The following is a 23,295-nucleotide window of genomic DNA, read 5'->3' as shown; positions in this document are numbered from 1 at the left end:
AGTGCCAGTGTCTCCAGGTCTGTCCTCGGGGGCTTGTCCAGCACCCCCAGAGAAGAGCCCCCCAGTGTCTTGCCTGGAGAGTGTGAAACTGGCTGCCAGCACTCGGGGAGCCCTAGAGGAGGGGTGAGTCTTACAGACCTTGACCGTTGGGCATTAGTGCCCCGTTTTCGGTACAGTGTTGACCCTTTCAGCCGCGCCTGGTATTTCCTAGTCCGGAGACTCTGTGCCACGCTCTAGAGGAAATCAGCCCCGCACCCCAGCTTCTGACTGGGGAGAGGATCTGGAGATCTGTTACGTTTGTATGTACACATACAAATATTTCATTGATTAATGAATGAATTAATTCCACAAATATTTCATTGATTAATCTTTCATTATGTATCTTTAAAAGGTAAGAACTCTGGAAAAAAACACACAATCTCACTGTCACGCTTTCCCCTTAAAAAGAAACCCACGGTGATTCCTTAAGATCAGCGTCTACCCAGTCTGCTTTAACTGCTTCCCGAAACAGACCTCCCACTGGTTTCCCTCACCTTCGGCAGCACCCACTGCTGCTGGGTCCTACGAAGGCTTTGGGCCCCTCAGCGCGAAGCAGCCTGTGTCTCCGCTTGCCCGCTCCCGGCTCAGGGGCCTCTTTCTTGCGGACAGTGGTGTTCACTGGGCGTCTGTTTGTTTCTCAGCTTCCACAGTTTTGTTGCTATTGCATCATACGATATTTGCTTCTGTCTTTGTGCTTTAGGAAAACATCCCTGTGTAATGCTGTCTTGGTGGGATTTCGGGAGGAGGCGGAGGTGAATGCCTTTGTTGGAACACTCGTGACAGCTGCTTGTGGTTCGCTCGGAAGCCTTGAGGCCTGGGCCTTCCTTCCCGGAGGCCCTCAGCCGTCTTTATACCCCACGGGCAACCGACGAGTCCGTCTTCGTGAGGAGCTTTTCCCTCTGACTTTTATCTCACGACCTTAATCCTCGCTGACCCTTCTTGTGACAGCCCGTTGCAGGCACCTGTTCTGCACCCTGAAGACCACGGTCCTGCGTCCGTCCTCACAGGCAGTGTCTTCTGTCCCTCACGGTCTCTTTCCTCTCATCCCTTCCATTCCTTTCCCTTTTGGGGTGGAGCTTCTGTAGTAAGCTATGGGTCTAATCAGAAGAGAAAAAGGTATTTTCTTCTTTCGAACATTGTTTCTTCATTACTGTAGTCTTTGATCCTGTTAACTTTTTGGATAATCTGGCGAGGTTGAGGAAAGGCCAAGAGAATGCGGCAGCTTTCTCTCACACTTTGCTCTGAACTGTCCCCCGTCCTGCACTGAATGCCCATGGTTTTAGACATGAACACTGGGATTTGTTACGTTCCTGTTAAACACTGCATCGTTTAGAGGTCCGTGACAGCAGTGGGTACTTGTATCAGTCATGAAACCTCAGTGGGAAATCTCCACATTTCATGACGGAGGGAAATAAGGAAAAGGCAAGAGTTTCAAGGAAGGGAGAGAATGACCTGGAAAAGAAGGTGGGGAGACTCTCAAAGTATTTCATGGTGAGGGATGTCTGTGCGAGAGTGTATCGTCAGGAAGAGAGAAGCCACTAATGCGGCAGAGATTGAGTTCTGGGGAGCTGGGACAGTCGCTAGGTGAGGGGAGTCTTGTAGGATGTGAGAGGGAATGGTGTCAGGGACACAGAGGGAATGACAGTGCAGGTTAGAAAGGAGAAGGAGACACTTTGCACTCTGATATGCTTTCACTGTGTTGGACTCTGTTCAAATGTTACTTAATCCAGACAGCAGCCTGTGAGTTTGGTAATATTTGCTGCATTTTTCAGATCCAGGAGGTAAGGCTTTTGGAGATAAAGGAATGTGTGGACAGTCACATAGCTGGTTAGTGACGGAGCAGGATTCAGACCAAATCCCACGCTGTACCCAGTTCCCCAGATGACCCAACAAGGGCAGGGAGCAAGTGAGAATACGGTTAAAGGTTAGTGAAAACAGGGCTGTGGAGTTGATAAATCAAGTTGGGTCTTGCGTCCAAAGAGTGTCTGAAAGGAAAAGCCCGGCTAACCCAAGGTGTTGCTCTAAGCCGAGTCTCTGATTCTAGCTTTGTGTTTGGCACTTTGTAACCAGTTGGAAAATGTTGCACAGGTTGCTTTCTGCAATTGTTTGGGGAAAGGGGGTTAATCCCATGGAAAAGATGAGAGGGTAACCTTGTGTGTGCACGTAGTATACTTCTATACAAGGCGCCTTACTATCCCGGATTTATTTGGTCTTTGAGTGATGTCAGTGGACTCTTCCTGCAGCCACAACAGTGTCACCAGCGGCAAAGTATCCATGATTTGGAACAGACGTGATTTTGTTGTATCTCTTGTGTTGCAGGCCTTTGCCCAGTTTGACGCCGAGGGTGATGGTACAGTGGATGCCGAGAACATGCTGGAGGCCCTCAAGAACTCCAGTGGGGCTAACCTCCAGGGGGAGCTAGGCCACATCATCAGGCAACTGCAGGCCTGCTCTCTGGTCCCAGGTAAGGCTGTCATCTGAGTGCTGAAGGCCGGAGGGTGCTTTTGCTGTCCTGTGGGTTGTCATTAGGCAGGCTGAGGGTGCCATGGAATAAACGTGCTTTTCCAGTCGTGTCTGTTAAGCCCACGGTTGGAGTCCGTGTTCTGCGTAGTCATCCCTCTGGGTCCCCAGTACAGCGATGCTTGAGCAGATCTGCCGTTTTTAGGAACTTTTGTCGTGAGCCTGCCTTCCTTAGTGGGTATCTATTTCACTCTCTCCAGAAGCCGTCCCTGGCCCCAGGTGTGTGTTCTTGGTATCCTGCCTTTGTCTTTGCCTCATGTCAGCGCTGTGATTGATTAATTAATCGTTCATTTATCCGTAAATGTCTGTCTTTATTCTTATACTCTGAGCTCCGTGAGGACGGGGACCTTTTATTTCTGCTGTGTCCTCACATTTAACGTATCTTTGGTAGATGGTAGGTGCCCAGTGTTTGTTTGTTTTTGAAACCTACCACTCTGAAATTTAAGTAGTAATAAAAACAGCATGAAAGTAAGCAATGCTTCTTCTAGATTGTCCCTCGGAAAAAACTTTGTGTTTTTGTATGGTTTCTTCTAGGGACTTCGAAGACAGAATCAAAATTAAGTTACCCTCTTTTTTTTCCAGTGAGAAAACAGTTGAGTTGCAAAGGAATAAAACTTTGCTTATCATCCTTGTACCCTCAGCTCGTCTCAGAACTTCTCCTACTCTGTGCTCTCGGTGTCCTAACATGTAGCGCAGAGCCTGGCGGGAGTGGCGGTGGAGGCAGGTAGACTTGGTAGGCGCGCCGATGTAAATGGGGTTGCCCTTGACCTCTCTGACTTACCGCGGAGGGCGTGCTGAGCTGGGAAAGGACGATGTGTGTATATTGATGAAGAATGCAGCTTTGCGTTCTTCCTCAAGTTGTCTTCAATTGTATAATCTTGGATTTAAAAAAATGTTTATTTTTGAGAGAGAGAGAGAGAGAGAGAGAGAGAGAATGAGCAGGGGAGGGGCAGAGAGAGGGGGAGAGAGCGTCCCAAGAAGGCTCCACGCTGTCAGTGCCGAGCCCAACATGGGCTCAGTCTCATGAACCGGAATTCATGACCTGAGCTGAAATCAAGAGTCGGACACTTAACCAACTGAGCCACCCATGCGCCCCTAATTATGTCATCTTTATAGCGTCGTAGGTAGTCCATACATGTTAACTTTTTTCCTACTCTCGTGGCAGTTAAAAGTGTGCTTTGAATTATGTTTCGCTAAGTCATGTCTCGGCATTTCCGTATCACTACCACGTGTGGGTTACCAGCACCGGTAACATCGGGAGCTGTATGTGGATACCTCAAGCAGATGTTGGGGAGGGGAGGAAGGGGCGAAGACCAGGGAACCCACCTGAAATAATACTCAGTGCACTGTTGTTCTGGGAGACCGGGGGAGGGGAGATAGAATTAGAAACACTCGGGACTCGGAGCCCAACGTGCTTACGTAGCAGGGGGGCGACTAGGACTTTTTACTCAAAATTTTCTATCAACCTCCAGTGTACAAAAAGTATTTTCTCACAGTGTTAGGACAAACCCTGGTAAGCTGGACTCACCTGTTGTGGGATTTGTTCCTTGTCGCTCTTTCTGACCAAGATTGGAACTTGTCCCTTTCACATCTCATTGTGCCGGCGCTAAGCGTTTGCCACGTCCGCTGCCGTTTCCGCGTGTCGAAGAGTGTCCCCATTGCCCGAGTCTGTCTGCCTTTCCACGTGGGTGCTGAGCACGTGGGTGTGGCATCAGCAGTGTCCTCGCCTGAGGGTGCTGCTGCCGTGGAGTCTGCCCAGGGAACAAACGCTGTGCAAGGAGGGCAGGGGTGGCACGGACGGGTGAGTCTGGGGAAACGGAGCCCGTGTCTCCAGGCTTTGTGTGGAGGGCGTCGTCGAAATGGGCCGCTTCCAGCACATAAATTCTCGTCAGTCTCGTGTTTTCTCTTAAAAATTAGTGCAGAGTTTCATTCCTGAATGTAACCTGTTTGTTTATTATTTTTTTAAATTTTTTACGTGTTTGTTTGCTTTTGAGAGAGGCAGAGTGCGAGCGGGGGAGGGGCAGGGAGCGAGGGAGACCCAGAATCCGAAGCAGGTTCCAGGCTCTGAGCTGTCAGCACGGAACCTGACGTGGGACTCGAACCTGTGAACTGTAAGATCATGACCTGAGCCAAAGTCGGGCGCTTAACCGACTGAGCCCCCCCAGGTGCCCCTAACCTGTTTGTTTTACACTTAAATAATTTCTGCTAAGACTTTTGGGGTCTTGCGCTTGGTGCTGCGTACATGGAGTGTTCAGTTTGTGAAAGTTCATCAGTCAGTACGCTTGTAACGTAGGTACTTTTTGTCACGTCCAGTTATGATTCATTGGAAAGTAAAAAGAAAAATTTCCCCCAAACCCACGAGCGTATCTGAGCTCTGGGAAGAGGTGCCGTGTTTATCCTCTCTCCACTTATTACAGGGTTATGGGCACCTGTGTTCACTGTAGGTTATGCGGAGCCACGGGAGGGTGTGAAACAGGGGTAGACGTTGTGTGTTTTGTGGGTTTGTAAGATGGCTTGGCTGAATGCCAGACAGAGGACGGCTGGGAGAGCCGCTCAGGAAATGTGGGTGGGTCAGCATGAATGGGAGATTTTGAGGCCAGAGGGACGGACGGAGTGGGCAGACTCCAGGGAGCTGCACTGGAGTGGGGGCCAGAGCCTGCACGCCGTGAGATGCCACCGGGAATCATGGTCAGGGTGGTGGCTGCACCGTCGTCATCATGGTGTCCTGTAGTTTCGTATAAAAACAGTTACTCTTACTCACAGGGACGATAAACTTGATCCTGAGCCCACGTTCTGTATATACAACATGTTTAAGAACTTCTGGTTAGTGTTTCGGTGCTTATACCTTTTTAAAGTTTGGATTGAAACAAATAATCATTATTCAAAGTCTTCTAAAATTTTGTTAAACGGAAGGAATTTTTTTTTTTTTAATTTTATTTTTGAGTGATCTCTACACCCAACATGGGGCTCGAACTCACAATCCCGAGGTGAAGAGGCACGTGCTCCACCACCTGAGCCGGCCAGGCGTCCCACGAAATTAATTTTTAAGTTGAGATTACCACTGGTTCATTTCTTAAAAGTTGCTTAGATTTTTAAATGATCAAAACTTAGAGTATCAGTAAAGACCCATAATGGCTGCTTTTCACTCAGCCAGTCGAGGTAGGCCACCGGCGGGGGTGTGGGAACACTGTTGTGGCGCGTTCCTGCATCACCCAAACTGGCTTTTGTCTGCCTAGGTTTTATAGACATATTTTCAGAGTCCAAGGAGGGCCTGGGTGTTCACGCGTCCCTGATCCTGCGTTTCCTGCATCGCAACCGGCTCTCCGGCATGGCCGTCCCCTGCCCCATGTTGGACCACTGCAATAACATGTGCTCCATGAGGGTTTCGGTTCTGAAGGAGTCCCTGGACCAGCTGGTACAGAAGGAGAAGGGTACGTGCACGTGTGTGGTGGGGGCTATGGGACCGCGTTCTGTCGTCGTTTCTTCCAGATGCGCCGTGAGCAGACCCTCCTCCCCGCCTTCTCTTCCGAAAACTAGAACGGCTGCTAGTCTGTGGCATAAGAATGTGGTCTGCTGGCTTTCGCTGTCTCTCCCCTCCCTCCCTCCCTCCCTTCTGAGCACAACTGGCTTCTCATTCATGTCTCTGTTCAGATGTGACCTCGGGGAAGGCTTTCCTCATTACCCCATCTAATTTAATGCCCCCCCCCGACCCGTACCATTCCCCACCTTCTAGTCACCGTCACCTTTGTCGGTTTAATGGTCTAAGTGGCACTTACTACCTGAAGCTGCAGCATTATTATTTCTCTGCATTTTGTCTGCCTCATTTGTGTCATTATCCTTAACACCGGGCACTGTGCCTGCCACGTGGTAGATACTCTGTGCGTAGTCGTTGAATACATGAGGAAGGCCACCCCGGACTCCCTCCGTGACACCGGCAGTTTGACAGTGTGAACAGACAGGTCCGTGGAACATGATAGAGTCAGGAAGGAGACCCAAGCACGTGTGGGAATATGGTACCAGGTACAGTCAGCATTGCTTTGTACAAGGTAGAGAGGCGAATCGGTCAACAAGTGGGGTCAGGGCAACTGGCCAGCCATTTGGAGAAGTAAATAAAACTAGATTGTCATCCATTCCATTCACTGAAACAAATTTCAGGTAGATCAAACAGTTCAGCTGTAAAGAAACCATAAAGTGCTAGAGGCAAGTAGTCCTACTCTGTACAAACGCTTGACATGGGACACCTTGCTAAGCAAGATGTGAAACTCAAACTACAAAAGAAGAGATGAATAAATTAGACTTTATGCAGATTTAAAGTTCTGTACAGCCGAAAATATAAGCAGAGTCGAAAGACGAATGATATTCAGGGAATAAAAATGTATTTTGTAACACATCGTGACAGACTTAATTTTTTACTGGCTCTGACCTTGGGCGGTTACTTAACTCTCTGAGCCTTAGATTCCTCATTGCTAAACTGAATTAGAACATAGATAATGTATAGAAAAGTGGCTCACAGCGAACACTCAGTAAACATCACCTGTTCTGTGTGTGTGTGTGCGCACGTGTGTGTGTGCATGTGCGTGTGTGCGGGCACGTCATATAACATACAAACTGGTAAGAAGACTTGTGCCCCACAGAAAATAGTTGAGGGGAGGACCAGGCCTCACTCAGAAACACAAGTGGCTTACAAATGAGTGGGTTAAAAAATCTCACACACAATTAAGGAAACGTTGAGTTCAGCCTGTAAGGTTCCATTTTCCGCCCTCAGCGTGGTTCTGCTCATGTCTCTGGGGCTGCACTGCAGTGGCTCACGGAGCAGTGTGGCCAATTTCTGCTTTTATATTGGTTCTTCGGAAGAAGATTTTAAGGAACGCTTATTTTTCGAGGACCAAGGTACCAAGCGTATTTGTGTTAGGTATTTCAAATGACCCTTTTTTCCCTTTGTGAAAGAGATGTCATGTGATGGAATCTGATTTTCCCTGCAGAGAGCCCTGGAGACCTAACTAGGAGCCCTGAGATGGATAAACTCAAGTCGGTGGCAAAGTGCTACGCTTACATAGAAACGTCCTCCAACCCCGCGGACATCGACAAGATGACAAATGGAGACACGGCATCATACTGGCAGTCGGACGGCAGTGCCCGCTCACACTGGATCCGGTGGGTGGCGCCACACCAGCTGCTGGGCGACCCGCGTGCCCATCTCATCAGTGCGCTCAAAATTACCTTCCATGCCATAAGAATCAAGTACAGGGGCTCCTGTAAGATGATGCCGCCGGGCTCTTCTGTCCATAAACACGGATAATCCCTTTACTTGGAATTTTGGGGGAGAAAGTAGTATTTGACTAATATCTTGTGATACTGACTTCAGATCTTTTTCGCTAGTTTCTCAGGAAAATTAATATCACAAGGGGCAAGTACTTAGATGCGATTTTACATTGTAAGATCCTCTCTGTGCATTTAATAAACCCGTATGCACCTATCTTGCCGCTGAGGAAGCGAGGGGATGGGATGAGCAGGAACCCGGGGGTGGAATTGACGACTATCAGCTGGGACGCTTCTAGTTCTCAAGCTTCTCCTGTCTCTTCAGAGGATGGGCTCCTTCCAGTTGGTGGAATAGAAATAATCGTCTTGTTTTCTCATAGGGAGTATATGTGACCTTTAGCCGTCTAACTTACAGCCGAGGGAGTATATTCAGTTCTTTGGATGCAGTTTAGAATTTGTTTCTCAGGTAAAGCGATGTCTTTTAGGATGTTCGTATTGTACTTTCCTGCCTGTATTAGTAGCTTAAGAGGAAACGTAAGATTAATCTTGACCCGAAAGGAATTTTTGAGATGAGAGGTCATACGGACTTTGAAACTAATAGCGTTTCAAGTTGGTTGCTTTTAGGACAGTGAGTCTTTGGTGACATCAAAGACAAGGTCTTGGAGATGGGACTTGTGAATGCTGCCGCTTCTGACCCGTGTAAACATTTGCGGTTTCTGCTCCCGTGTTTTCCAGCTTAAAAATGAAGCCAGATGTTGTGCTTAGACACTTGTCCATCGCAGTGGCTGCCACAGACCAGAGCTACATGCCGCAGCAGGTGACCGTGGCTGTGGGGAGGAGTGTCGGTGAGCTCCAGGATGTCCGCGACGTGCACATCCCCAGCAATGTCACCGGCTACGTGACGCTGCTGGAAAATGCCAACATCAGCCAGCTCTGTGAGTCAGCCAGGGTGCACCTTGCCCTTCTAATTAAGGGGTTTGGGGTGGAGGGAAGAAGGAGTATTTTTTAGCGGGAAGACTTCTAAAATGGAGAAACCGTTAGATTCTCTCTGTAGGTTTGATTAGCTACTCGTGATGTGCATGAGAGTCACATTATTTCATCTATTTGGTGTTTTTAAAAGTCATAGAAGCCTTTTTTAAGTTAGAAATATTCTTGTTTCCTTACTGTAAAACTACAAAATATAAGCAAAAATTACTCAAAATCCCACCACCCAGGGATAATCACTGTGAATGTGTTAGTGTGGAACCTTCCAGATCTTTTCTTGTGTGTGTGTGCGCGCATGTGCGCGTGTGTGTGCGTGTGTAAACGTGTGTACACATGCGCGCACACACACCTTTTAAAAATAAAACATAGGGCTGTGGGTGCATATTTACAAAAACGGCAATACGCTTTCCACGCTGGTTTGTAATTCTTTAGCGCGTTGTCCTACCATGTGTTTTTGCACACCTTTGTTTAGCGTTGTAAGAATTTGCCTTAGTTTTAACCAGCTCTTTATTCTTGGACATTTAGGTTGTTTCCATTTTTATAATATTATAACCTTGCGTCACACCTAGCATTTTGGAAATAATCACAATTCTGTGATTTCTTTCCAGGCTTTTTTCATTCAGGGAGCCGGAATGCTTCATGCTTTGTCTCATTTCTTCTAATGCTCTCCTGGGCCAAAAGAAGTGTTCTTACTTTGCTCAAAGGAACTGAGGCCTAGGGAGGTAGAGTCTTTGTGTCTTGCCCGTAGGCAGAGCGGTAGTTCAGCTCCTGGAGTAGACGCTTCCTGTCTCACTGTGCTGGGCTTTTCTCTAAGTTGTGTCCCTTTTAACTTCTCACCTCCTCCTCTCCAACCCAAATAAGAAATTGTGACACCTCTTAAAAGTGAGTCATGCCTGCGTCCCCTGTTTGGACTTGATTATCAGAAATAAATTCTCACAACTGCTGTGAGCAAGCTCCTGTTTTTAACTCAATCGAAATTTCAGAACCCTAGCTGTAGAAGTTTTCTTACTATGGATTTAGTCAGGATTTAAAAAACGATCTTTGTGTTAGTTTTCAAGACACGTAAATTTCTAAGAAACTTTGCAATGGAAAGATTTTAAGCCGCCCTTAAATTTACGCATTATTCTTATGACTCCTTAATTTGGTTGATGCTTTTTTTGAGGACTTTATTATATGCTAGCTGCATTGTACACATTATTTCTGGTATCAGAGTTATTTCAGAATTTTCTTTTCAAAACGTGAATCGCTATTTTGCTTTTAGTTGGGAGCCTAGCATTTGCTGAACTAAAGAACTTAATCCAATACTGAATTTGTTGTTTGCGCTTGACAGATGTCCAGATTAACATAAAACGTTGTCTTAGCGATGGATGTGACACTAGAATTCATGGTCTGAGGGCTGTTGGCTTTCAGAGAGTTAAGAAGTCTGGGGTCTCAGTGTCAGATGCTTCTGCAATCTGGTACTGGTCTCTGCTGACCTCTCTGGTGACGGCGTCCATGGAGACAAACCCCGCCTTCGTCCAGACAGTGCTGCACAATACTCAGTAAGTCACCCCCTCTGCTTTCCAACCCTCCGCGGCCCCCGTCGTCCCCTCCCCCTGCAGAGCGTGGCACCTAGCAGCCCTCAGTCACTGAGACTCAGCGTCTCCGCCTCGGGTGCCCCGGTGTTTCCTGTTGGTGCTGTCGGCTCCCGGCTGCTCTGCCCCTTGCCCGTCGGGGGCAGTTGGTCACGCTTATGTAGCACTTGAGATCAGATAAGCTCCTTCAGGTGCTGTGTGTCATTTACCTCCTCGTACTGTGAAATGTACACGTAAAACTTCTCCCCAGGTGACAGGTGAGGACCCCGTGGCGTTCCCCAGGGCCCATCGCCAGGCAGGGATGTGTCAGGTAGGGTCTAGGCCTCCGGACTCCAGGTTGAGGGCCCTTTTCGCTCCTGATGGAAATCTGTTCAAGGGTGCTAAATGAATTCAGTTTTAAATGTAGAGCACCTTTGAAAATTAAAATGGAAAAAGTAAAGGTAAATTAAAATTGAGTTAAAAGTTAAAATTAAACAAAATTGAATCACATTTAAATTAAGAAAATTAAAAGTTAAAAAGTTAAAAAAAAAAAACCTGTGAGGGCCCAAAGTCCCAGCGGTAACATACAAGGCAGAAAGTAGTGAGTGACGTGCAGCCTTAGGAGCAGTGAAGTGTCAGAGGCCTGCGTTTAAGTTCAGCGACTGATAACAAGAGACTGTTGGTAGATGGCCTCTCGATGTCTTTTGAGATTGTTGGTTATTGCTGCTAAATAAAACTGCTCAGCCAGTAACACTGCGGGCAGTGCCAGATGTGAAGGGCAGTGTTTGGCCATACTCCTGTCTTGCTTCCTGTTTAAAGTTTTTTTTAGAAAAACGGTCCGTAACTTAGAGAAGGATTTCGAGTGTGATGCAAAGAACTTTTATTTCCTTCTGAGGTGTTGGAGAGAAATTTGCAAACCTGGTGCCCCATTGTCCCTAATACGGTGGCGTGTATTTCCTGTGAATAAGGACACTGCGCTACAGCCATCAGGCCCAGGGGATTGACGGGCACTTACGGCACCGTCCTTTCGGGGCTTGTGAGTTGGCCCAGTAGTGTCCTGTGTGGCACAGCGATCCAGGCCAGAATCATACTTTATTTTGTTGCCACGTCTCTTCGGTCTCCGTCAGAGTGGACCAGTTCCTCAGTCTTCCCTTGACTGTACGGCTTTGACACGTTTGAAAATTACAGGTCAGTTATTTGCAAGAATGTCGTTTGGTTTTGGTTTATCTGATGTCTCACGATTAAGTGTAGGTGTTGTATCTTTAGCGGGAGCATCACAGAAGTGATGACGCGCTCTGGTTTCACCCCGTCAGCTGACACGCCACCTTAGGTTGTCCGGTTTACTGGTGCTGTTCAGGTCAACATCGATCCCTGGATGGAAGGGTGGTCTCTTAGATTTTTCCATTGTAAAGGGACTTTTTTTTTTTTTTTTTCTGGTAATTAGTATCTTGTGAGGAGGTGCTCTGAGACCACATATCCCATTCCTCCTCTAACTTGGTATTGGTGTGGACGCGTGATTCTTAACGTTGTTCGCTGGGTTATAACTGATCACGGTGTTGATGTTTGGATTGGCCCAGGCTTGGCCTGTGGGAACTCCTTCAGTCTGGTTCATGGGTCCTTTGACGTGTCTTCATTAACTTGGAACGCTTCCTTACTTTCCAGAACAACAAAATACTCCAGGCCTGTCTTGAATGCTCTCTGCCTTAGTCCTGCAGTGAGCCATTTTTTCTGCAGAGTCATCGTCCCTTTTAGCGGAGAATTTAGGAAGTGAACACGCAAGGGACGCCTGGGTGGCGCAGTCAGTTAAGCGTCCGACTCTCGATCTCGGCTCAGGTTGTCATCTCACAGTTTGTGGGTTCATCTGTGCTGATGGTGTGGAGCCTTCTGGGGATTCTGTCTCCGCCCCTCCCCCACTTGTGTGCACGCACACACGCGCACATTCTCTCTCAAAATAAATGAATAAATGTAAAAAATTTTTAAAAAAGAGGGGCTCCTGGGTGGCTCAGTCGGTTGAGCGTCCGACTTCGACTCAGGTCATGATCTCGTGGTGTGTGGGTTCGAGCCCCGCGTCGGGCTCTGCGCTGACAGCTCGGAGCCTGGAGCCCGCTTCGGATTCTGCGTCTCCTTCTCTCTCTGCCCCTCCCCTGCTTGCACTCTGCACTCTGCCTCTCTCTAAAATAAATAAACGTTAAAAAAGATTTTTTAAAGGAAAGGAAGAAGAAAGAGAACGCACTGAACTCGTTGCGGGTGGGTGTGACTTCTCTCCTCTGTCTCCGTGGGCCCCACTGGGAAATACGTGTTTGCACGGAAGTGACGTGCACGTGTGTGTACATTGTGCACATTTACACGCATGCTCATTTCTGTGAGCTCCCTTCCGTGCTCACTTCTGACCCCGTGTACAGACGACCCCGCCTCTGGTTGTCGCCCTCTGTTTGTGCTTCCCTTATCCGACGCTGAGAAACCTGCCGCCCGTCCTCCCACGTGACCGGGCTCCCGTCTCCTGCCCTCATCCGGACCCTGCCCTCACCCCACTCCCGCCCCAGCCTCTTTTGCAAGGCCACTGCTGTGACCGTCCCCATACGTGTGCCCTTCTTGTCCCCCTCGGGTTTCCTTGCTCGGCACCGGGCCACCGTCTTTACCCTACTTGGTGTTTAATTCACATCCCCTGCCAGACCGTCCCGTTCTCACCCTGCTCAGTCCCCACTCCAGAACCCCATTGTGGGCCACCGTGGTGCCTGCCCTCCTGCCCAAGCACAGCCCTGCTTCAGGGACTAAATTTTCAGGAAAGAGAAGAAGGGCTTTCTACCTAATTTTGGTGAAGATAAGCCAAGTGGTTGACAAGTGGAGGTGCATTTTGTTAAATTTAAATTCAAGTTAGTTAACATACTGTGTAGTACTGGTTTTAGGAGCAGAACCCGGTGATTCATCACTTCCGTACGCCACCCAGGGCTCATGCCAGCAAGTGCCCTCCTAATGCCCATCAACCCAGTAACCCCCCCGCCATCAACCCTCAGCTTGTTCTCTGCAGTTAAGAGTCTCTTATGGTTTGCCTTTCTCTCTACTTTTATTTTTCCTTTCCTTCCCCTGTGTTCATCTGTTTTGTTTCTTAAATACCACGTAGGAGAGAAATCATGCGATATTTATCATTCTCTGACTTACTGCACTTAGCATAATACACTCTGGTTCCACCCATGTTGTTGCAGATGGCAAGATTTCAAGGAATGAATATATTTAAAGCTTATGTTTCTAAGAAGCTGTAATTATTAATCTGCAATTACATTTCCACTCCTAATGTTTAAATGTCAGTGATCTAAAACTACTATAAAATTTTTTGGAAAAATCGATGAGGAAAAATAAAAAGTATCATGAAACCAAGTGTTTGCTTGTACCACATCCGCGTGTGTGACCTCGGTGGCCTCCTGCATTTGCAGCTCCGTGTAGAGAGAGGGCGAGAGCTGAGGGCACAGTGGGAGCTCACAGAATATTAGCTGTTCCGTGCTGTCTCTGTTTTGAAACGTAGAAATAAAGTTGTTTCGGGGATTCTCATTACTGCTGCCGTAAGATGATGGTCAGTTGCAGAATCTTGAGTTATTTTTTGCACACCTTCAAGTTGCACACCTAGCACGATTGCTGGTGCAGAGTAGGACCCGGTAGTTTTGGGTTGTTTCGGTTTGTTGGGTAAGTACTAGTTTGGAGGAGATAAAGCTTCGGAAAGATAAATGTTAGTGGAGACGAGAAAAGAGAAACACTGAAGCAGGCATGCAGGTAGAAAGGCTAGGATAGCATATTTTAGGAACACGGGCAAGAATAGAAACGGTGATGGGTGCTGGTACGTTTAGGAGAAAAGAAAATTCGTGGCACGTCTTTAGGTACCGTAGACCTTGGATCGGATGTATGAACTGAACCGTTTCCTGGGCCCCGAGCTGCTCTCCCTCCGGGGTCGGGTTTTCTACAGAGTCCGGGGTTTTTCTGGAGAGTACGTGTGTCTTTTGCCCGCTCTGCATAGAATGAGTACTTGATCCCAAAGAGTACGGAATGAGCCTTTGCAGAGGGCAAGGGAACTCTTGAAAGAAGAACTAAACAAGAAAGAAACCCCACGACAGGACCTGGCACCATGACTCCGGGGGAAGCAGGTGTCACAGTGTGTGTCAGGCTCTCCGTAGGAACGCTGTTCGCTCGGGAGGGATCGATCCAAACGAGCTTCTAGGCGTTCGGTTTTTGTTTCATGTTCGTGAACTAAGGTGTCCGCCTGGCGTGTTCTGACCTCCACCTCCCACTTTCAGGAAGGCGCTGCAGCACATGCCTCCACTTTCCCTCTCACCAGGATCCACGGATTTCTCGACTTTCCTGTCTCCCAACGTTCTTGAAGAAGTGGACAGCTTCCTCATAAGAATAACGAGGTAAAATCAGGGTTGACGAGGTGGGGCTTGTAGGGCGTAGAGGGCATCTGTGCTTGTTAAGTCTTCCTTTAAAAAACTTTTTTTATCTTTCATGGATTACCACTAAAAACGGCTCACAGTTCATGATTGAAGAAGAAATGATGCAGTCATTCACCCACGTCAACTCCATTATCTCGGGATGCTACCTGACCTTCGGAGGTGGGGGTGGGTGGGGGGTTCTCTGCTGCAGCCAGAACCGGTGTCCCACCGTCCCTCTGCTTACGTGGTGGCCTTGGGCGGCATCCGCTTGCCTGCCTGTGCAGCTGCTGGTCCACAGGCCTGGCCGAGGCCCCGTAGTAGCTTGTCGGAGGTCTTGCTTGCCCTGGCACACTCGCTCTCTTCGCTCTGTCTCTCTCAAAAATAAATAAATAAACATTTAACAGGAAGCAGTTTGTACGTGATGTGTTTAAAATGACCGAGAAGCATATGGTGAAATACGTCTAAAATACCCTGTTGGTGTCGGAGGACTGAGCTCCCAACCCAGTCCTCACCCAGTCGTCATTCTTAGAGCAGCGGCTTCTTGTAGGAGCTTCTTTATTTGTGGTTTATTTACTTATTGTTTGATTTGTTAAAGTTGATATTGTTAGTATTGTTTAATACTTACAGATTAAGGAGACAGAGGTGAGGCTTTAATTTCCTAGTCCTCTAGGTTGATTTAATTTTTCTTTAGGTTATCTTGAGGATTTTGAGAAAGTATTTCTGGTAAACATACAGAAAGCACACAATAGGTCGGTTTTACTTCCGGTGGTCAATTACGTGGGGTTTGGGCTACCTTGATGTTCTCACGTTTTTAGGAAGTGAAAAGTTTTTCGTTCTTTGCTCGTAGCTGCTGTTCGACTCCAGAGGTGGAGCTGACCCTTCTGGCTTTTGCACTAGCAAGAGGAAGTGTCGCCAAAGTGCTGAGCTCTCTCTGTGCCATCACTGACCACCTGGACACACGCTACGAAGCCTCGTCCCTCATCTCCTCCATGGCATCAGTCAGGCAGAATCTGCTCCTTAAATACGGTAAGTGACGCAGGCTCCCGGGATGGACAAGCCAGAAAACCACTGTTACCGAGGGGCGCCTGGGGGGCTCGGTCGGTTGAGCGTCTGACTCTTGATTTCTGCTCCGGTCTTGATCCCAGGGTCATAGGATTGACCTCTCCATCAATTCTTGGGATTCTCTCTCTCCGTCAATCTGTGCCCCTCTCTCCGTCAATCTGTGCCCCTCTCTCCGTCTGCCCCTCTCACGCATGCTCTCTCTCTCTAAAATAAAACAACAATAGCAAAAAAAAACCCCATCATTAACGTGGGACTTCCTGGCGTCTTATGTCCTCGGGTAGTTTGTGGATCAGGTCACTGTAGTTACACCGCGTGTGTAGACCAAGAGGGTTGGGGAGTTGGACTGTCTCCCCTGTGGAGGAGGAGAGAACCGGATCCTCGTCTTAGACGGCATCCCTCTGCCTCCCGTGAGCTCCACAGGCCTGCCACCGCTTTGCCCACCCGGGCCCGTCGTGACGCTGTCTGCCGACCCTTCTCAGTTGGGCTGTGAGGAACAACTTCTTTGCCATCCTGGCTTCTGGTGCTGAAGTTTCTGTCTGCAAAGTACAGTAGTGGATCCCATCCCTGTAGTAATGGGCAAACCGTGCTGTTTCTGTCATCATCTTTGTACTTTTGCCTTAATACGACTTAATAATTTATTTTATGTTTAATTTTTTTTTTTTTTTTTTTTAATTTTTTTTTTCAACGTTTTTTATTTTATTTTTGGGACAGAGAGAGACAGAGCATGAACGGGGGAGGTGCAGAGAGAGGGAGACACAGAATCGGAAACAGGCTCCAGGCTCCGAGCCATCAGCCCAGAGCCTGACGCGGGGCTCAAACTCACGGACCGCGAGATCGTGACCTGGCTGAAGTCGGACGCTTAACCGACTGCGCCACCCAGGCGCCCCTATGTTTAATTTTTAAAGGCAGACAATTAATGTGTTATAAATCCATTTTCCCCCCTAAATTTTAAAAGATAATTTTTTGGTTGGGTAGGGGGCCCATAGCAGGCACGGCTGGATGAGGGGGGGATATGTAGTGTCTGGGAAATACTCTCCAGGACGCTTTTCTTTTTTTTTTTTTAATTTTTTTTTCAACGTTTTTTATTTATTTTTGGGACAGAGAGAGACAGAGCATGAACGGGGGAGGGGCAGAGAGAGAGGGAGACACAGAATCGGAAACAGGCTCCAGGCTCCGAGCCATCAGCCCAGAGCCTGACGCGGGGCTCGAACTCACGGACCGCGAGATCGTGACCTGGCTGAAGTCGGACGCTTAACCGACTGCGCCACCCAGGCGCCCCTCCAGGACGCTTTTCAATTCAGATGAGCAGTTGTTTAGGTAGGGAACGCTGGGTGGGGGCGTAAAACGTGAGGGAATGTTTATTATCGGCAGTGTTCTAGTTCTGGGTTGGAGTACAGGTTAGTGGGTTCTCATTACAGTATTATTTAAGTTTAAAAAAAATTTTTTTTTTTTTTTTTTTTTAACATTTATTTATTTTTGAGAGAGACAGAGACAGAATGCGAGTGTGTTGGGGCAGAGAGAAAGGGAGGCACGGAATCTGAAGCAGGCTCCAGGCTCCAAGCTGTCAGCACAGAGCCTGACACGGGGCTCAAACCCACAAGCTGTGAGATCATGACCTGAGCTGAAGTCGGACGCTCAACCGACTGAGCCACCCAGGCGCCCCATCACTACAACATTATTAACACAAGAGAAAAAGGAAAAGCTTTCAGGTCATCATAGCAAATGGTGATTTTTGTAATTTTTAAAACTTTCAAAATTTGCCCGCAGGTGTATTAAAGAAACAAAACCCCAAAGCGTAAGATATTATTTATGTATTTAAATGCAGTTACAACAAAATTAATTATTGGCTCCAAAACACTATCTTAGAACTCCCTCTCCCAAGTATGTTGAACGTATGCTGTTACCCTGTCTTACAATATACTTTGTTTCTGAATAGTGGTGTTTTAGAGACCTCTTCGTGGAATCATGTAGGGACATAAAGCTGTACTTGGTCTCTTTCAGGAAAGCGTAACTTTTGTCCAGCATCGCTTCTCTGCTTTTGTTTTTCAACAGGTACATTTTTAGTAGTGTGGTGTCCACAGACGCTCCATTTCCACTGATGTGTCTGCTAGTCTTTATTTTTTTCATAGTGCTGGGTTAAGGCTCTCGTTCTCTGTCTTGTCTTTGATCAGGTAAACCTCTCCAGTTGATCCTTCAGGCCTGTGATGTCAAAGGGAAGGAAGAGAAATCAGGGCCTGAAAACCTCCTCGTCGAGCCGTGGACGAGAGACGGTGAGTGGTAGGTGTGTCTGTGTTTTGTGAGTGGGAAGGGCTGCGGCCACGTGAGACCACGCGTGGGGCTCTGGGGTGCTCAGAACACGCAGGCTGCACACCGTGTTGGCCTCTGCTGGGTGGTGGTCCTTGAACCGTTTGTGTGCCTTCATTAGCACGGCCCTGTAATCTGCTAAGGGCCAATCGCTTGTAACAATTTCAAAGTAGTTGAGAGCCTTGAGTTTTGAAAAGCAAGGGTTCGCCATCTTGGAATATAAAAAGTTAGCGTTTTTAAGTTCAGATTATGTTCCTATCGTGTCATCTTAAAGCAGTAAGAGACTCAGCAGATCGAGGCATATGGTGTTGCTGAGAACATAATTTAAGGGAAGGGTATTTCTTGGTGTGGCTCATCTGGCATCTGGAGCATCTGGAAGGAAGCCTCACTCCTTCCCTAGTGCTAACCCGGTAGGGGCTGACGTGCTCTTCACGTGGCGGTGGGCTCTCTTCCTCGTCCGGGGTGTTTGTGTCTTCCTCATCCGTCTTATTGGCCAGCCAGTCCGTCATCCACACACGCCCCTCTTGTGCTCACCGTACTGCTTGGAACATTGCCTATTTGGTGAAGAAGGGGAACGTTCTGGAAGTTGTCAAGTGAGTTAACAAATGAGGCAGTCATCGTAACTTCAGTGTTTCCCTTTTGCAGGGTTTCTTACAGAGACTGGAAAAACCAGAGCAAGTACTATTTTTTCTACAGGAACTGAATCTGCCTTCCAAGTTACACAGATCAGAATTATGGTAATTCCCATGCTGCCTTCTTTAAGCAACGTTACTACTGTTTTAAAAGTAGGATTGTGTAGGATGCCTGGGTGACTCAGTTGGCTAAGTGTCTGACTTCAGCTTGGGTCATAATCTCGCAGTTCATGGGTTTGAGCCCATGTCAGGCTCTGTGCTGATTGCTTGGAGCCTGGGGCCTGCTTTGGATTCTGTGTCTCTTTCTCTCTGCCCCTCCCCTCCTTGGGCCCTGTGTCTGTGTGTCTGTCTGTCTCTCTCTCAAAAATAAATAAACATTTACGAAAAGATAGAATTATGCTTCAGAGGTCTGTGACACTGGGTTTTCATCGATTATCTAATGATTACTCTGTGCCAGTCCTGTAGCGGAGGACAGGGACACAGAGACGAATAGACTGTTGTCTGGGAAGGTGTAAACATAAGGACTGAGAAAGAGAAAGAATCCTTTCTTAGGAAGCAGCTTTTTTTTACTCTTAACATATTCAAAAATATGTTCATATTTTGTTGGTTTGATTTTGCTTTAAGCTGTTTGAATTTCACCGTATTTTTTGGAAACAAAGCAGCCACAGGACCTTAGCACCTTCAGCGTACTTCATCTGGATCTCTGTTTCCAGGTTCGACGTGGTGGCATTGGGGCCCAGTGCGGGTTGGTGTTTGCCTACAACTCATCTTCTGAGAAATTTCATGCAGAAGAACACTTCAAAAGGTTTGAAAAGTATGACAAATGGAAACTTCAGGAATTCAGGCAGTTTGTAAAAAGCAGGTAAGGAACAGAATAAAAATTTTTGTAGTTAATAAGACTGTATGCATTCTCCTATTGGTAAAATACGTGTTTACGTCTTCATAGATGAGGTGCCCCTAAGCCATCCTCAGTGGCCATGAGCATTCATTGCTTTCTAGCAGCATCTGAAGACATGTTTTAATTTGTTCGTAGACCCTAACCCATTCCTTCTGTGACCAGGTCGAGGCATCTCCAGAATGGCTGGGTGCTGATACGTGTCTGGACTGTCTTCAGTCTCCCAGCCACCCGGAAGTTTACATGCCCCAGCCTCCCTCCTCCTAGTCATGCTTTTATTGGAGATGTTTTTAAGCACCCAGCTCTGCACTGCGCCTGATTCCGGGTGCCAAAGAGACACATTGAGCACGTTGGCACAGTCCCTGTTCTATGGTGCTGTCCTCTCAGATGAGCAGCGTCAGTGTTGTCCGCACTGGGCAGGAGAGGAGGGATGGGGGTTCTGGGAGGGGAGACCCCGGAGGGAGTACCGTCAGCATTAAGAGCTAAGGATGACGTACAGGTGGTCAGCCGCTTGAAGGAGTAGAAGGAGAGACCTTGAGCAGAGAGCAGAGCAGATTTGTGAACTCATAGGGGAAGCACGGAGGGGGTGGGGGCTTCAGGGTTCTGCAAGTGCCACAAGGACTTTGAGGTGGAGAGTGGCGGAACGTGGAACTGGAGGGCCAGGAAGGGGCCGAGTCTCTGAAGGTCTTTCTGTCTCTGGGTCAGGGCTTGGACTGTATCCTTTAAGCAAGGGAGGGCGGTCGGTGTAGTGTTGAGGAGTTTCAGAGAGAAGAACAGAGAGACTAGATGTGTGTTTTACCAGTACCGTTCTAGACCATGCTGTGTGTCGCATGGGCGGGGGAGAGCCAGCGTGGAGGCAGGGTGGGATGGGAGGAGGCAGCCGGCGGCATGGGTCACTTTGGCCAGAGCCCTGGCAGGGATGGAGAGGTGGCGACCCACCGAGAGACCGCCAGAAGGTCACTGAGTGTAGAGCAGAGGAGGGAGTATGGTGTGGGCGTCAGGGAGGCCTGGGATTTTGGCTTGGGCAGGTGGGGACATTGGGAGTGCCTTTCTCTCATAGAAAAGACGCAGGAAAACAGGTCTGTGGGGAAGGTGGTGAGCTCCGTTTTGATCCTGTTGAATGTGAGGTTTAGGGACACCTTGAGGTACTTGACAACTAGTTGGGTAAGTGTGTCAGGAGTCTGGAAGAGGCGTATTGAAGCTACCGATAGATAGAGACAGTTAAATGATCATTTAAGTGAGTTAGATCGTTCTGGAAGAGTGTGTGGGCCAGGAAGAGGAGAAAGACCGTACAGACCAGCATGCTGAGAGGCACCAGCATTTAAGAGGCAACGGAGAAAAAAGGAGCCCAAGAAACAGCCAGCGAGGCAGTAGGAAGGCCTTCGTGTGTCATGGTGAAGCCAGGGGGAGTGGTGTGAAAGCAACTAGGGGGTGGGCAGCGGTGTCAGATGTGACCCAGGGTCAGTGGGATCAAGTCTGCGCGTGAACCTGCCAGATTTAGCCACAGGTCATTGGTGACCCTCGGGCCGCGTTGCCTCCCTCACTCCTAGTGGCAGGTTAGAGCTCACGGAGCCGAGCCCCAGACTTGCTGATCTTGCTGCAGCGCGTCTTGGGTGACAGGGCGCTAGAGCTCACGGAGGGCTCTAGCTGTGGTCCAGTAGTGAATGCTAAGTGTGCACGGTGTTCGGTGTGGATTCTGATCCGGTGGTTCTGGGCGGGGTCTGAGACTTTGACCTGTAGGAAGCTCTCAGGTGACTGACGCTCCCCACCCACGGACCACACTTGGGGTGTCCGGGATCTAGAATAACTCCCTCTCCCTGCTGTACTTCCTGTGGTGACATTCCAAGTGCCACCAAGACAAATGGTCATTCAGTCTCTAGAACACTCTTGAGGACGGAGAGCTCACGGCGCTTCAGTAGTTAGATTATATTCAGTTGAGATCCACATTCCGTGCCCTTAATTCCAGCCCTCCAAATATCCTTCACCCCTAAAGTCTCCCTCCCCACCACGAATGTATGCCTTTTTAAAAGATGCCCTTTTTTTTTTTTAATGGTAACTAGAGATTACACTTGTTTTTAAGCAGCTCTCTCCCATTCTTGGGACGTATTAAAAGAAGTTTTTCCCCTAAACCTGCTATTAAACAAGATCTTTCACATATAGGATTTTTTTTTTTTTTTTTTTTTTTTATAACTTAAATGTAGCCTAGTCACTACACCCTTACTGATTTTTAGCTTCCGGTTCCAGCCTGAACTACTCTGAAATCCTGCTTTGGCTAGCCTCTGTGTTACCAGTCTGTCTCCAGTTTGGAAATCAAAATGTTAATGTACACGCATCTGTCTTCTTCCCCCCTTTTTTTTTTCCTCTGTCTCTCTGGCCGGATGTGGATCAGTCAGCACGCCCAGAGTCCGCTGTCTGATTGCTGTGTGGTGCACTGAACGAGGTTGCTTCCCTTTGTGTCTGACACCCAGACAGCTGTCTCTCCATCTCAAAGATTTTCTTGATGGCTGCCACAGAGTGAATTAAAAAAATCCTCAAACACAATACCGATGAAACTCATTGAAGTGGTTTTGGGTTAAGACAGAATACCACCTGTCCCATTGGGTTTAGGGTTAACGAGGTCATGAAAGGTTTATGCTCAGAGGGGCTTAAGCTGGGACGTCTGGGTGGCTCGGTTAGTTAAGTGTCTGACTCTTGATTTTGGCTTAGGTCGTGATCTCATGGTTTGTTGGATTGAGCCCCTGTGTCGGGCTTTGTGCTGACAGTGCAGAGCCTGCTTGGGATTCTCTCTCTTTCCTTCCCCACTCACGTGCACTCACTCTCTCTCAAAAAGGAATAAATAAACATTAAAAAAAAAAAAAAAGAAAGTGGGGCACCTGGGTGGCTCAGTCGGTTGAGCGTCCAACTTCAGCTCAGGTCATGATCTCACGGTCTGTGGGTTTGAGCCCCTCGTCGGGCTCTGTGCTGACAGCTCGGAGCCTGGAGCCTGCTTCGGATTCTGTGTCTCTCTCCCTCTCTCTCTGCCCCTCCCCCACTCACGCTCTGTCTCTCTCTGTGTCAAAAATAAACAAACATTAAAAAAAATTTTTTTTTTTAAAAAGAAAGTATTGGGGCGCCTGGGTGGTGCAGTCGGTTAAGCGTCCGACTTCAGCCAGGTCACAATCTCGCGGTCCGTGAGTTCGAGCCCTGCGTCAGGCTCTGGGCTGATGGCTCGGAGCCTGGAGCCTGTTTCCGATTCTGTGTCTCCCTCTCTCTCTGCCCCTCCCCCGTTCATGCTCTGTCTCTCTCTGTCCCAAAAATAAATTTAAAAAAAAACGTTGAAAAAAAAAAAAAAAAGAAAGTATCTTCTTGACTTATGTTAAGAAGAGAACATTTTTTGTGCCTGTTACAGAACCTACCCCGAGTCCTTAATCTCTTCCCCCTTCTTGCCATGAATGCCCACGTTCGCTTCTCACACAGAGTACTCCCGTGTTGCCAGCTTGCCGGCTGTATTACAGATTAACTAGTGGAAAGTTTTAGGAGTGTTACCTGAAAAAGACTGCCTTTTTCTCCTTTGGTTATTTAATTCCTAAAAAGGGAGTACGATTCAAATGTCTAGTTTTTAAAAAGATGTGGCACAGAGTTGTGCGTCT

General features: G+C 48.0%; 1 protein-coding gene across 4 annotated transcripts in view; it reads left to right on the top strand.

Annotated features, from left to right (window-relative positions):
• The window catches only part of ZZEF1 (zinc finger ZZ-type and EF-hand domain containing 1), a 103,875-nt gene that overhangs the window by 15,068 nt on the left and 65,512 nt on the right, over positions 1-23,295 (top strand). For all 4 annotated transcript variants that reach the window (XM_058705695.1, XM_058705693.1, XM_058705694.1 and 1 more), the window contains exons 2-11: positions 2,359-2,503; positions 5,796-5,990; positions 7,542-7,713; positions 8,554-8,753; positions 10,133-10,343; positions 14,639-14,755; positions 15,621-15,799; positions 18,007-18,105; positions 18,785-18,876; positions 19,485-19,633. In XM_058705695.1, the coding sequence (XP_058561678.1) occupies positions 2,359-2,503; positions 5,796-5,990; positions 7,542-7,713; positions 8,554-8,753; positions 10,133-10,343; positions 14,639-14,755; positions 15,621-15,799; positions 18,007-18,105; positions 18,785-18,876; positions 19,485-19,633 (1,559 nt within the window). The remainder of the gene's footprint in view (positions 1-2,358; positions 2,504-5,795; positions 5,991-7,541; positions 7,714-8,553; positions 8,754-10,132; positions 10,344-14,638; positions 14,756-15,620; positions 15,800-18,006; positions 18,106-18,784; positions 18,877-19,484; positions 19,634-23,295) is intronic.

Source organism: Neofelis nebulosa, chromosome 16, assembly GCF_028018385.1.
Source record: "Neofelis nebulosa isolate mNeoNeb1 chromosome 16, mNeoNeb1.pri, whole genome shotgun sequence".
Classification (NCBI taxonomy): Eukaryota; Metazoa; Chordata; class Mammalia; order Carnivora; family Felidae; genus Neofelis; species Neofelis nebulosa.
The sequence above is the reverse complement of the archived record's forward strand: the minus strand, read 5'-3'. Positions and strand labels throughout refer to the sequence as shown.